The sequence below is a fragment of the Hyperolius riggenbachi genome, chromosome 1, assembly GCF_040937935.1.
Source record: "Hyperolius riggenbachi isolate aHypRig1 chromosome 1, aHypRig1.pri, whole genome shotgun sequence".
NCBI lineage: Eukaryota > Metazoa > Chordata > Amphibia > Anura > Hyperoliidae > Hyperolius > Hyperolius riggenbachi.
In genome coordinates, this window is record NC_090646.1 from 666,550,132 (window position 1) to 666,564,691 (window position 14,560).

The window sequence follows — 14,560 nt, forward strand, 5'->3', positions numbered from 1 at the left end:
TGATGACAACACAAAAGACACAGACAATAGCCCCGCAGAAGCACTGATCAACCCTCAGCATACTGTGTCAGAGAATAGCCCTGCATTCCGATGACTGGGCAAAACCTGGGCCTGACCGAATGTACACAGCGTATATAAATCCCACCGCCTCTGGCTGGTTACCAGTGCGGACTCAACGCAGCAAAGCAACAAGCCGACAACATGGGAAAGGTAAGGCAGCTGCTCTGATATGAGCTTAGGATAAAAATGATCCTACCATAGTCATAGGCTGATGTCCTACTATATTATTACTATGTATTATATAGCACTGACATCTTCTACAGCACATTACACAGTACATAGTCATGTCACTTACTATCCTCAGAGGAGCTCACACTCTAATCCCCTCCATAGTCATAGTCTAATGTCCTACCATATTATTATTATGTATTTATATAGCACTAACATCTTCTGCAGCACTTTGGAGAGTACATAGTCATGTCACTGACTGTCCTCAGAGGAGCTCACAATCTAATCCTACCATAGTCATAGTCTAATGTCCTACCATATTATTATTATGTATTTATATAGCACTGACATCTTCTGAAGCACTTTACAGAGTACATAGTCATGTCACTGACTGTCCTCAGAGGAGCTCACAATCTAATCCTACCATAGTCATAGTCTAATGTCCTACCATATTATTATTATGTATTTATATAGCACTGACATCTTCTGCAGCACTTTACTGAGTACATAGTCATGTCACTGACTGTCCTCAGAGGAGCTCACAATCTAATCCTACCATATTCATAGTCTAATGTCCTACCATATTATTATTATGTATTTATATAACACTGACATCTTCTGCAGCACTTTACAGAGTACATAGTCATGTCACTGACTGTCCCTAGAGGAGCTCACAATCTAATCCAACCATAGCCATAGTCTAATGTCCTACCATATTATTATTATTATGTATTTATATAGCACTGCATCTTCTGCAGCACATTACAGAGTACATAGTCATGTCACTGACTGTCCTCAGAGGAGCTCACAGTCTAATCCTACCATAGTCATAGTCTAATGTCCTACCATATTATTATTATGTATTTATATAGCACCGACATCTTCTGCAGCATTTTACAGAGTACATAGTCATGTCACTGACTGTCCCTATAGGAGCTCACAATCTAATCCTACCATAGCCATAGTCTAATGTCCTACCATATTATTATTAATATGTATTTATATAGCACTGTTATTAGCTGCATCACTTTACAGAGTACATAGTCATGTCACTGACTGTCTTTAGAGGAGCTCACACTCTAATCCCTACCATAGTCATAGTCTAATGTCCTACCATATTATTATTATGTATTTATATAGCTCTGACATCCTCTGCAGCACTTTACAGCCTACATAGTCATGTTTCTGACTGCCCTCATAGATGTTCTAAATGTATTCCCTTCCCTACCTCAGTCAAAACATATGACCTTTCCACAGTCTATTGCCAATTATATTTTTGTATGTAAAACTAGCATGTTTTTGGTATGTAAGTGGGAACAGGAGTATCTGGAGGAAATTCATGCAAAGTTGTATAGGCACAAACTCTATACAGAAAGTGTCCTGGACAAGATTCTATCCTCGGGGTTTAGCACTGCTCAGAAAGAATGCTGGCCACTAATCCACCATGCCAACCAGAAAATATTCCATAATATAAAAAACTACTTAGGTTTCTAAATACTACAACACCGTATTTCTAATGTTTGTCCCAGTTTTGAACTTCCCTGCCTTAAAACCTTATCTCCAGCTGCGTCTTACTATTTCTTTAATGTATCAGTGCCTCAGAAAACAGGGCTGTCCTTGACCCAAGTTGGGTGGAAGAGCTCAGAGAAGTTCTTTTGCACATATAACTTTGTTTAACTTTTCCTGTACTGGAAACAATAGGAGACATATTTTTGCTACTAATGTTCCATTTCTTAGCTGCACTACACATACAATTCATTATTTCATAAGTTTATTTTGGCTTCAGCTTTGCTTTAAGCCAGGGTCCCTTGGCATCTTTACCTCTCCGTGTTATCGCACCAATGTAATACGTTTATTTACTACAGCAGTAAAGCAGATCACGTTTCTGCTTGCAGAAGTTGCCATGTGAACCTGTCATACACATGATACAGCTGTTTGTAATAGTTCATATGCATTTAATTAATTAGCACAATCACTCATGAAAAAATAATACCTTCAACAAAAATATTAAAACCCTTTCATACAGCCCTTTTAAAGCAATGGTGAATTTGTGTGGATGGAAGGGGAAATCTCGGCTTTGCCAGATTCAGCATTCATAAATGACTCTGTAGCTGGCTGGTGAACTCATTCTTCTATAGGAATGAGTCAGGAATTAGGCAGAAAAACAAATGATGCATGTTCCAGATCACAAGGACAATTAGTATTATTTTAAAAACAATAGAATGCCTGACAGAAGCAGCTTCTCATTGTTATCACAGCAGGGGTTGTAGAAGAAAAAGGCAAAAAAACCTATTTTAACTCAATCATTCCATGCTATGCAGTGCAGCATGATTTCAGAAGTAGAAATCACATTTTCAGTAATGTTTCCAGGATGGTTATAAGCATGGCAAAACGTATGTGTAGATGGATTGCAATAATTAATATCATTAAGGGTTAATTAATTTCCCTATTCTGGCAATTTCCTTTAAAGTACCCCTGAACCGCTTTATAATAAACATACTTTTAGTGCTGATTTATGCGTGGTGCTACGTCATAAGTCACACAGCTCCGCCCTCCCCCTCCAGCACCCCCTGTGCTCAGGGAGGAAGTTTTAGTGATATTAGTACACTATCATTCTGACCTCAAATACCACAAGCCCACACACAGCTGAAACAGCATATAGAAACCATTAGCGTCGAGTAAGGGGGTGGGACTAAGGATGAGCAGAGAGGAGGAAGTACTGACACTTCCTCCCTGCCCATCATCGACCTTCTGCTCAAGTCAAATATTTCTGCTGAGGAGAGTGGGTGGCACATGGATCGCTGCAGGGGGAGGATGGTGTGGTGACATATGTCACAGCACCGCAAATATAGTAGCATTAAAAGTATTTTATTAGAAAACAGTTCAGGGGTACTTAAAGCTTATCTAACTAGCTTCAATCATAACTATTTTCCAGTCCTTCAACTCCTTGTCCACTCTGATAAATCTGGAACATTGAATAAATCTGAATATGAAAACAAAAATGAAATGCTATCATTTGTGTGGTGATTTTCTCCTGTCGAACTCAAAGCACTTGAGAGCTTCAGCCACTAGGGGCATTCTCAGCCGGCTTTGAGCATTAGGGAGTCTTGCCTTAGGACTTCTTACTGGTTAGGCACTGGTTCTGTGCAATGCACTGGTTTACCTACACAAGCAGAAAATTCATGATTCTGAATTCTGATAGCTAGTCAGCATTCAGGAGCTCACTCCAAGAACAGCATGAGGAGTCCCGCCCACTGAAGCATTTCACCCGCCCACAAGTATGGGCTTGGTCAGGGTGTTGGCACTGGTGCCAGCCAGGATTGAAACCCTGGTCTCCTACATCAAAGGTGGTGGCAGTACGAAGTACAAAGCTCACAGATGTTATGGGAAGAGAAGTATTGGAGAAGATCTCTGATTAGATCTGGTATAATGTCTGAGTTGGCTATGTGGCAAGCTGGTAAATAATCAATATCAAATAGATATGTGTCATGAAATTATTACATCTTCTAAGAAGATGCATCTCTGTAGCATTAAAAGCTATGTCAATGTCAATTAGATATTGATCATTAGCCTCATCTTAATAGTGTATACCCGACTTTAGGAACCAACTACTGGGACATTCAGAACTTAGATATTGGCTAGTAGGCCCTCCTTCAGGAAAGGAAAGCAGGCTACAAATTTCTCACAAGGTGATCTGTGGACATGCTTTCTACTTTCCTATCACATAGGGTGGTCTTACCATTTAATTAGTAAAATCAGTAGTTACTGAAATATTTTATTAGAATAATCTGTTACATTTCCTTTCCCACAGATCACCTTCTACGAGGACAAGAACTTCCAGGGACGCTCCTACGAGTGTAACTCTGAATGCCCTGACCTGTCCTCCTTCTTCAGACGTTGCAATTCCATCCGGGTGGAAAGTGGGAACTGGATCCTCTATGAGCACCCCAACTACAGAGGACACCAGTACTTCCTCCACAGAGGAGAATATCCCGACTTCCAGCAATGGATGGGCTACAATGACTCAGTCAGGTCTTGTCGTCTGAGCCCCCAGGTAATGAAACATATCACAGACTACTAGTGGATATTCATGGTACAGCATTGCCTTTTTCCTGGTTGAACTTTATGGATGCATGTTTTTTTTTTTACCCAAATAACTATGTAACAGTGTCGGTGCAAAGTATGGAGGTCCATAGAACTGGGGGGGGGGGGGTGGGGGGCGGGTGGAAGCAAGGTGGCCAGTTCAGCTATGAAGGACCATAAACACTTTTATCCAGCATGTTCACCTTCACCTTCTTATTGCTCTTCATTCCTGAATAAACCCGTAGAGATGTTTCGGCAGGTTATCCACCAACTCCTTCTTCCGTTACCTGGAACAGGAATGCAGATTAGGGGGATAGAACGCCAGCATACCTGTTCCAGATAAGGGATTTAGAAAGAATTATAGCCAGATGTTTTGCATTATAACCAGGGTCGGATTTGTACTCTTTACCACCCAAGGCCACTGTCACCAGCTGCCCCCCTTCGGTATAGGTAGCAAGATGACCCCTCCCCCCTTCCCTCCAGTATAGGTAGCCAGATGACTCCTCCCCTTCCCTCCAGTATAGGTAGCCAGATGATCCCTTCCGCTTCCTTCTAGTATAGGTAGCCAGAAGACTCCCTTAATCCCTCCTTTTCCCACCCCCCTTTAAGTATAGGTAGCCAGCTCCCCTTCACACTGCAGCAGCCATCAGTGTCACTCATTTCTCCGCTCGTCTCCAGTGCCGAAGCTTCCTCTTCCTTTTCGTCTCCAATGCTGCCCAAGTCCATAGCCACCGGCCACAATGCAAACGTGCACAGAGAGCAAGGTGGCTGCTGCACAGGCGGCTTGCAACAGAGTACTGCGGTCAGGCGCTCGCCTGATCTCCCTGCATTGCAGCATTTGCAAGCTTGCACCAGTTTAGCCTGCTGCTTTGGTCCCCTTGCTCCTGTGGTGCCCTAGGCCATGGCCTAGGAGGCCTTGCCCTAAATCCGCCCTTGATTATAACCAGTGGACATAAAATGGTCGATAGTAGCTTTCCATATCTCTCTCCTTATCAGGATACTTTAAATGGTGTGGTCTTCTGTCATTTTTTAACGACTTGTATTTTTTCTATCACAGTTCCATTCTAATTTTATTCTTATGTTTTTAACCAGCACCAAGGCTCCTTCAGAATCAGGATCTACGAGAGGGAGGACTTCAGAGGTCAGATGATGGAGTTCACTGAAGATTGTAATAATGTTTATGATAGGTTCCGCTTCAATGACATCCACTCTATCCAAGTGCAAGATGGCTACTGGATGCTCTACGAAGAGCCCAACTTCAGAGGACGCCAGTATTACCTGAGACCCGGAGAGTTCAGGAGATACAACGACTGGGGAGCCTCCACCCCCAAAATTGGCTCCTTCAGACGTGTCCATCACTCCTATTAAAGTGATAAAAATGTGATTTATTGCACTAAAATAAACTTTATAAAAACATAACTTATGCATTTGTTTGTCACTGTAATCAATCTGCTAAGACTTGCCATTCTCAGTTAAATCCAGTGAAAAATATACTATTTATTGGTTACCACATACACTCGAGTATAAGCCGACCCGAGTATAAGCCGACCCGAGTATAAGCCGACTCCCCAACTTTTGCCTTAAAAAAAAAAACACAAGAAAAAATGATTGACTCGAGAATAAGCCCAGGGTATAAAATGCATCACCTGCTGAGGACCTCCTTGGGCTCTATGACCTATACTTTCTGATCAGAATTTTCACAAATCTCTTTTTATGGGATGTGAACTAGCATGAGGCACAGGACATGTTCCCAATGCGACTCACTCTCCTTCCTCCCTCCCTCCCTCCCATTGCTGCTATGTTGACCACTGACAGAGCGATATATGTAGCTGTAGTTACAGGGTCTCCCCCTCCCCTATGTAGCCAATGCTATAGCAAAAGTGAACTATGTGAATTTGTAGCTGTAGTTACTTTGTATCCCCCTCCGCTATGCAGCCCCCACCGGAGCGATGTGCAGTGAATGAAAACTGTCGGGCAGTCTGCGGGAGTTGTAGCTGTGAATGTCTCCCCGCATGTGCCTGCCCACCAGCGCCATATATGTAGCTGTGTCCCCAGCATGTGCAATCTTGCAGAGCAGATCGTTTACTCACTGGGTACCGCCGCCAGGATTCACCTTCTTCCCGCCCGCCAGCGCCGTATGTGTCCCCCGGCATTTGCAGTCTTATGGAGTGGCTTGTTTAGTCACTGGGTACCGCTGGCAGGATTCACGTTCCGCTTATCCCTCCGTCTCATTTCTATGATGCCCTCTAGTGGCGCCCATACCCAGTGACTAAACAAGTTGGTCCGCAATAATGCATATGCCGGGGGACACATACGGCACTGGCAGGCGGGCAAAAGGTGAACCCTGGCAGTGGTACCCAGTGAGTAAACGATCCGCTCCACAAGATTGCACATGCCGGGCATAGAGTGGTAAGTCAAAGCTCCCACTGCACACACTCTGCATATCCTGGGGGAGAAGGAGGGACACAGCGGACTCTGGCATGCTGCTCCGGTCTGGCGCAAGGGGGGGGGGGGGAGGGTTTGAACTATTGACCCTTTTTATCTCTTTCATGCTTTTGGAAGCCATTTTTCTTCTAGGAAAGTGTTTTATAGTTGGAATTTCTTATCAGTGAGGGTCACAATGTAGTCTGACCCAGTCCTGACTCAGACAGGAACTGCTACTTACTTACCTAATGTTTAACTCTTTCAGGCAGAGAAAGAAAAAAAGGAACACAGCCTAGTCATTTGTGTGCTAGGCACTGTACATACACATGTCTATCTCAGCATGTCACATGTCACCTCGGGTATCCTTTAACTACATTTTTAGTGTCAGGTCTAGAGCCTCCTTCTCTTCAGTAAATCTGCCACTGTCACAGTCATGTGAGGTCACAGGAAATGCAAGAGGACTCGTGAGCAGTCCAGAGTGTTGGCTGGATAGAACAGGAGGACAAACCAAACCTAATGTTGGAGAAGGAAGCATACTCCTCTACAACCAACCACGGCACCACTCAGCCTATAGGGGTTGGAAAGTGGAAGGTTCATTGAGGCAGCACTGTGAAGTGGGTAGGGTAAAGAGAGAAGGATGATACGTATGGTGGCTGTCCTACTTAGACAAGACACAGAACATTTTTATTGCACTTTTCTGCACTCAAAGCGCCAGAGCTGCAGCCACTAGGACATGCTCTCTGGGCAGTACTAGCAGTGTTAGGGAGCCTTGCCCAAGGTCTCCTTGCTGAATAAGTGCTGGCTTACTGAACAGGAAGAGCCAAGATTTGAACCCTGATTTCCTGTGTCAGAGGCAGAGCCCTTAACGAGTACACTATCCAGCCACTTAAAGTTATCCGAGTTAAACTTTTACTCATTGCATAGTTGTGTTCCTTTCATATAGTTTATAGGGCATTCCTCAAACCAAATACTTTTTTTGTTTTGTTTTAATACTCTAATTCCATATAAACCAAACAAGCCTCACCAGGGTCGGACTGGGACACTAAGGGCCCACTGAGGAAGTTTCAGCCTGGGGCCCGCCCCCTCTCCTCCTCCCCCCTCTCCTCCTCCCCCACCTTAATCCCCTCTCCTCCTCCCTCAACCCCCACCTAGTGTTAGGCGAACAGTGTTCGCCACTGTTCGGGTTCTGCAGAACATCGAGTTCGGCCGAACACCTGATGGTGCTCGGCCAAACCGTTCGGCCGCATGGCCGAACTAAGAGCGCATGGCCGAACGTTCCCCGAACGTTCGGCTAGCACTGTGATTGGCCGAACGGGTCACGTGGTTCGGACCCGAACGCGCTCTGATTGGCCGAACTGTCACGTGGTTCGGGTAAATAAATACCCGAACCACGTCATATTTCCGCCATTTGTCTGTGGGTTTAGCTTTGGGTAGGCAGGCAGGGTAGTTCGCGCTCCAGCCACGCTAGCCAGGGTCCCCCCAGTCATTGTGTCGCTGCTGGGAATAGTAGTACACCGCTCGCTCAGCATTCTGTTTACTGCCACTCTGTGTACCTCGCTCAGCCACACTATATAGCATTCTGTTTACTGTTCTGTGTCTGCTGGGAATAGTAGTACACCGCTCGCTCAGCCACACTATATAGCATTCTGTTTACTGCCACTCTGTGTCTTCTGGGAATAGTGGTACACCGCTCACCCGCCACTGTATAGCATTGTGCTCTGTGTCGCTGCTGGGAATAGTGGTACACCGCTCACCCGCCACTGTATAGCATTGTGCTCTGTGTCGCTGCTGGGAATAGTGGTACACCGCTCACCCGCCACTGTATAGCATTGTGCTCTGTGTCGCTGCTGGGAATAGTGGTACACCGCTCAGCCACACTATATAGCATTCTGTTTACTGTTCTGTGTCTGCTGGGAATAGTAGTACACCGCTCGCTCAGCCACACTATATAGCATTCTGTTTACTGCCACTCTGTGTACCTCGCTCAGCCACACTATATAGCATTCTGTTTACTGCCACTCTGTGTCTTCTGGGAATAGTAGTACACCGCTCACCCGCCACTGTATAGCATTGTGCTCTGTGTCGCTACTGGGAATAGTGGTACACCGCTCACCCGCCACTGTATAGCATTGTGCTGTGTGTCGCTGCTGGGAATAGTGGTACACCGCTCAGCCACACTATATAGCATTCTGTTTACTGTTCTGTGTCTGCTGGGAATAGTAGTACACCGCTCGCTCAGCCACACTATATAGCATTCTGTTTACTGCCACTCTGTGTACCTCGCTCAGCCACACTATATAGCATTCTGTTTACTGTTCTGTGTCTGCTGGGAATAGTAGTACACCGCTCGCTCAGCCACACTATATAGTAGAGATGGGACGACGAATCCGGCGAATCCACGAATCCCTCGAATATTTCCCAATATTCCCGTGGATTCGAATCCCGACGCCATTTTCCACTTTACGAATCCGCCGAATCCCGACGCTGCATCGCCGCGCATCCGCCGCTCGCACTCGTCCTCCTCCGACCCGCGCCTCCTCCGACCGCCCCGCGCCTCCTCCGCCCGGCCGCCCGCATACTTTGTATCAACTCACCCGTCCAGTGGAGCGCAGACAGAGCGGCAGACCTCTCGCTGACTTCCTGGTTCCCTCTAGTGACGGCTTTTACAATGACGTCATCAGTAAAAGCCGGTCCGGCCACTAGAGGGAACCGAGAAGTAAGGACGAGGTCTGCCGCTCTGTCTGCGCTCCACTGGACATGTGAGTTGACTTGACACTTATGCAGGGGTGAGCGAGGAGGCACGGGGGACGGAGGAGGCCATGGGGGTGAGCGGAGGAGGCACGGGGGGGGGGGGGGGGAGCGACACCTACCTACCTACCTACCTACCTACCTACCTAACTACCTACCTACCTACCACTTTACCTACCTACCTGCCACTATACCTACCTAAAGGCCCCCTATACGTACCTACCTACCTACCGGGCACTATACCTACCTACCTACAGGCCCCTATACCTATCTAAAGGCCCCCTATACTACCTACCTACCACTATACCTACCTACCTACAGGCCCCTATACCTACCTAAAGGCCCCCTATATGTACCTACCTACCTAAAGGCACCTATACCTACCTAAAGGCCTCTATACCTACCTACCTAAAGGCCCCCTATACGTGCCTACCTACCTAAAGGCCCCTATACCTACCTACCTAAAGGCCCCTATACCTACCTACCTACATACCTACCTATACTTAAGGCCTTATACCCTGCTACCTATACTGAAGGTCCCTTTAACTACCTACCTACCTACAGGACACTATACCTACCTACCTACCGGCCACTATACCTACCTACCTACCTACAGGCCACTATACCTACCTAAAGGCCCCCTATACGTACCTACCTACCTACCGGGCACTATACCTACCTACCTACAGGCCCCTATACCTATCTAAAGGCCCGCTATACTACCTACCTACCACTATACCTACCTACCTACAGGCCCCTATACCTACCTAAAGGCCCCCTATATGTACCTACCTACCTAAAGGCACCTATACCTACCTAAAGGCCTCTATACCTACCTACCTAAAGGCCCCCTATACGTGCCTACCTACCTAAAGGCCCCTATACCTACCTACCTAAAGGCCCCTATACCTACCTACCTACATACCTACCTATACTTAAGGCCTTATACCCTGCTACCTATACTGAAGGTCCCTTTAACTACCTACCTACCTACAGGACACTATACCTACCTACCTACCGGCCACTATACCTACCTACCTACCTACAGGCCACTATACCTACCTAAAGGCCCCCTATACGTACCTACCTACCTACCTACCTAAAGGCCCCTATACCTACCTACCTACCTAAAGGCCCCTATACTTACCTACCTACCTACCTACCTAAAGGCCCCTATACCTACCTACAGGCCTCTATACCTACCTACCTACTTAAAAGCCCCCTATACGTGCCTACCTACCTAAAGGCCCCTATACCTACCTACCTAAAGGCCCCTATACCTACCTACCTACATACCTACCTATACTTAAGGCCCTATACCCTGCTACATATACTGAAGGTCCCTTTAACTACCTACCTACCTACAGTACACTATACCTACCTACCGGCCACTATACTTACCTACCTACCTACAGGCCACTATACCTACTTAAAGGCCCCCTATACGTACCTACCTACCTACCTAAAGGCCCCTATACCTACCTACCTAAAGGCCCCTATACCTACCTACCTACATACCTACCTATACTTAAGGCCCTATACCCTGCTACCTATACTGAAGGTCCCTTTACCTACCTAAAGGCCCCTATACCTACCTACATACCTACCTATACTTAAGGCCTCTATATACCCTGTTACCTATACTGAAGGCCCTATACCCTGCTACCTATACTGAAGGTCCCTTTACCTACCTAATGGCCCCTATACCTACCTACATACCTACCTATACTTAAGGCCTCTATATACCCTGCTACCTATACTGAAGGCCCATATACCCTGCTACCTATACTGAAGGCCCCTATACCCTGCTACCTATACTGAAGGCCTATATACCCTGCTACCTATACTGAAGGCCCATATACCCTGCTACCTATACTGAAGGCCTGTCACGTTCCGTAACACTAGAGAGAACAGAGAGTGACTGATCTCTGGGGATCTGCAGTATCGCCAGAAATACAGATATACCTGATTATAAGTGATCTGCAGTCTCACCGATAATCCGATATATATGCTAACCTCTGTCCACCCAAAATGGGGTGTAATGATTGGTGCAAACAATAATAGCGTATTGCTCTGTGGCGAGGGCCCACAGAGCGCAGACTACCGTCCAGCGGCAAGGGCCTGCTGGCAGGGTTGGTCGACAAGCAAGGATCGGCAACAGGTAAACAGAAATACGAGGTACAGAATCAGGAGGCAGAGGCGGAGTCTAGAGGGCTAGCCGGGGTTCGGCAACAGAGATCAGAGATACGAGGTACAGAGACGGTAGGCAAAAGAGTAAACGAGGGCACAGCTAGGTAGGCAACGGGTAATCAGATAGGCAGCAGTACAGAAGGATTAGGCAAACTCAGAGTCAAGGACAGGCAAAAGATCAAAGGCACAGGTAAATTACAATGGTATGTTTCTTCCAGTACTTATATATTGGCGTAACCAATATATAAGTATACTGTGGATCCGAGAGCTAGCACAGAGTGTGATCGCTACAGCGGACAAAGAGGACTGGCAGTCTGCTGCTTAAATGCAGACTGTCAGTTCAGGAACTCCAACCCCCCGGATGAGGTCAGCAAGGGGCGGAGAGTGCCTCAGCAGGGCGGATCAAGGCAGCCTCCTTCTCAGGGCATAAAGGGCCTGACGCTCCGTGCGTGCGCGTGTTGCCCTGCCCTGAGATGAGGACCTGTGGCTAGAACGGCCGCCGGCACTGCCAGCTGACGCAGCCCGGAAGTTCGGAGATCCGGTGACGTCAGAGCCGAGAGCGGCGTCCACGCTGCCAGCCGCCGGAGTGGTGAGTCCATGCCTGACATTACCCCTCCCCTGAGGCGTGGTCTCCGAACACGCCAATGAAGGTTTATCAGGATGGGAATCGTGAAATTCCTGTATGAGTTCCTGTGCATGGAAATGACGAGCTGGTACCCAAGATCTCTCCTCAGGACCGTATCCTCTCCAATGAACCAGATACTGGAGAGAATTCCTAACGAATCGAGAGTCTAGTATTCTCTCGACCTCATACTCAGGCTCACCTTCTACAATAACAGGGGGAGGACCAGAGTCCACATGCACCGCGGGTTTCAATAAAGACACATGAAATGTTCTTACCCCACGCATAGATTGGGGTAACGTTATCTGATAAGATACTTTATTGACCCTTTTTGCTACTGGATATGGACCTACAAATTTAGGCCCCAGTTTAGCTGATGGCTGCCGCAAAGCGATATGTCGAGTGGAGATCCAAACAAGATCCCCGGGAGAGAACTCCCACTCGGGTGAACGCTTTCGGTCAGCCTGTTGTTTCTGGAGGGCAACTGTTCTCTTTAAATTGGCATTTACTTCCTTCCAGCGAGATCTTAGTGTCTCCTGCCATGTCTCTAGGGCAGGGAAAGGAGAGGAACTGACAGGAAGAGGGGAAAACCTAGGAGATCTCCCATTCACAATCTGAAAGGGTGAAAACCCTGAGGAAGAGCTCCGGAGATTGTTGTGGGCAAATTCGGAGTATGGTAAGTATTGAACCCATTCCGTTTGATTATCTGCCACATAACACCGGAGATACTGTTCCAATGACTGGTTCACCCTCTCCGTCTGACCATTGGTCTGAGGGTGATAACCAGACGAAAATGAGAGCGTGATCCCTAGTATTCTGCAAAATTCCTTCCAGAATTCCGAGACAAACTGCACCCCTCTGTCAGATACTATATTCTCCGGGACCCCATGAAGGCGCAGGATGTGGATCACAAAGAGATCTGCCAGTTCCCTGGCGGAAGGGAATTTTTTCAAAGGCACGAAATGAGCCATTTTGGAAAATCGATCGACAATAACCCAAATCACCGTGTTCCCATCTGAAGAAGGTAATTCCCCCACGAAATCCATGGATATGTGAGTCCAGGGTTCGGAGGGTATGGGTAGGGGTTGGAGGGTACCTACTGGGGATATATGTGAGGATTTGCTCCGTGAGCATACAGTACAAGAGACCACAAATTCTTCGACATCCCTCCTCCAATTGGGCCACCAGACACTTCTAGATAACAATTCTCTGGTTCTGGCTACTCCAGGATGACCTGCCAGTTTGGATGAGTGAAACAGCTGTAACACTTGTAACCTAAACTGTAAAGGAACAAACATCAGATCAGGAGGTTTTCCTGCCGGACTGTCTGGTTGATGAGGAAGGAGAACAGAGGCAAGATCCTCCCTGGAGCCTATACAAGCCAACACCACTTTCTCCGATAAAATTGGATCTGGTTCAGAGGGCAATACCGATTCTATGTCAAAGCATCGGGAAAGAGCATCTGCTTTGACATTTTTACTTCCCGGTTTAAACGTGATAATGAAATCAAACCTGGAAAAAAATAAAGACCACCGTGCCTGTCTAGGATTTAACCTCTTAGCCCCCTTCAGATACTCCAAATTCTTATGATCCGTATATACTGTGATCACATGTTCCGCCCCCTCAAGCCAGTGTCGCCACTCTTCAAAAGCCAATTTCACAGCAAGCAATTCCCTATTCCCGATATCATAATTTCTCTCTGCCTCAGAAAATTTTTTTGAAAAAAAAGCGCAGGGATGGAGTCTTCCCTGTGACCCGGTGTATTGTGATAGGACTGCCCCAACCCCAATCTCAGATGCGTCTACTTCCACGATAAACGGCCTGGAAGAATCGACGTGATGTAGAATGGGGGCGGAACAGAAGGCTGTCTTAAGGCTTTGAAAGGCGGAGATGGCCTCGGAAGACCAATTGACGGTGTTAGCCCCTTTTTTTGTCATGTCAGTAAGAGGGGCTACCAAAGCGGCATATCCTCTTATGAATTTTCTGTAATAATTAGAAAAGCCTAAAAATCGTTGTAAGGCCTTCAGCCCAACCGGTTGAGGCCAGTCCAATACAGCCGTGACTTTGCTGTTATCCATTGATAACCCGGAACTAGAAATTATATAACCTAAGAATGGTACCTCAGTGACCTCAAATAAACATTTTTCCAATTTGGCATATAATGAATTCTCACGCAATTTGAGCAAGACGTACTGAACCTGTGACCGATGTTCCTTGATATCATGAGAAAAAATCAGAATGTCATCTAAATAAACGACCACAAAC

The 14,560-nt window shown here is 46.6% G+C and overlaps 1 protein-coding gene across 1 annotated transcript; it reads left to right on the top strand.

Annotated features, from left to right (window-relative positions):
• Nucleotides 1-101: 101 nt before the first annotated feature.
• Nucleotides 102-5,730, top strand: LOC137532391 (gamma-crystallin-3-like). The gene is made up of 3 exons (XM_068252831.1): nt 102-210; nt 4,040-4,282; nt 5,404-5,730. The coding sequence occupies exons 1-3, from the start codon at nt 202-204 to the stop codon at nt 5,677-5,679; spliced, it is 528 nt and encodes a 175-aa protein (XP_068108932.1). The 5' UTR covers nt 102-201; the 3' UTR covers nt 5,680-5,730.
• Nucleotides 5,731-14,560: the final 8,830 nt, after the last annotated feature.

What these genes read in the sequence shown, in the direction of transcription:
- LOC137532391 (XM_068252831.1), top strand. An exon ending in CTTGTCGTCTGAGCCCCCAG is followed by an intron (nt 4,283 to 5,403) that starts GTAATGAAACAT and finishes GTTTTTAACCAG; the next exon opens with CACCAAGGCTCCTTCAGAAT.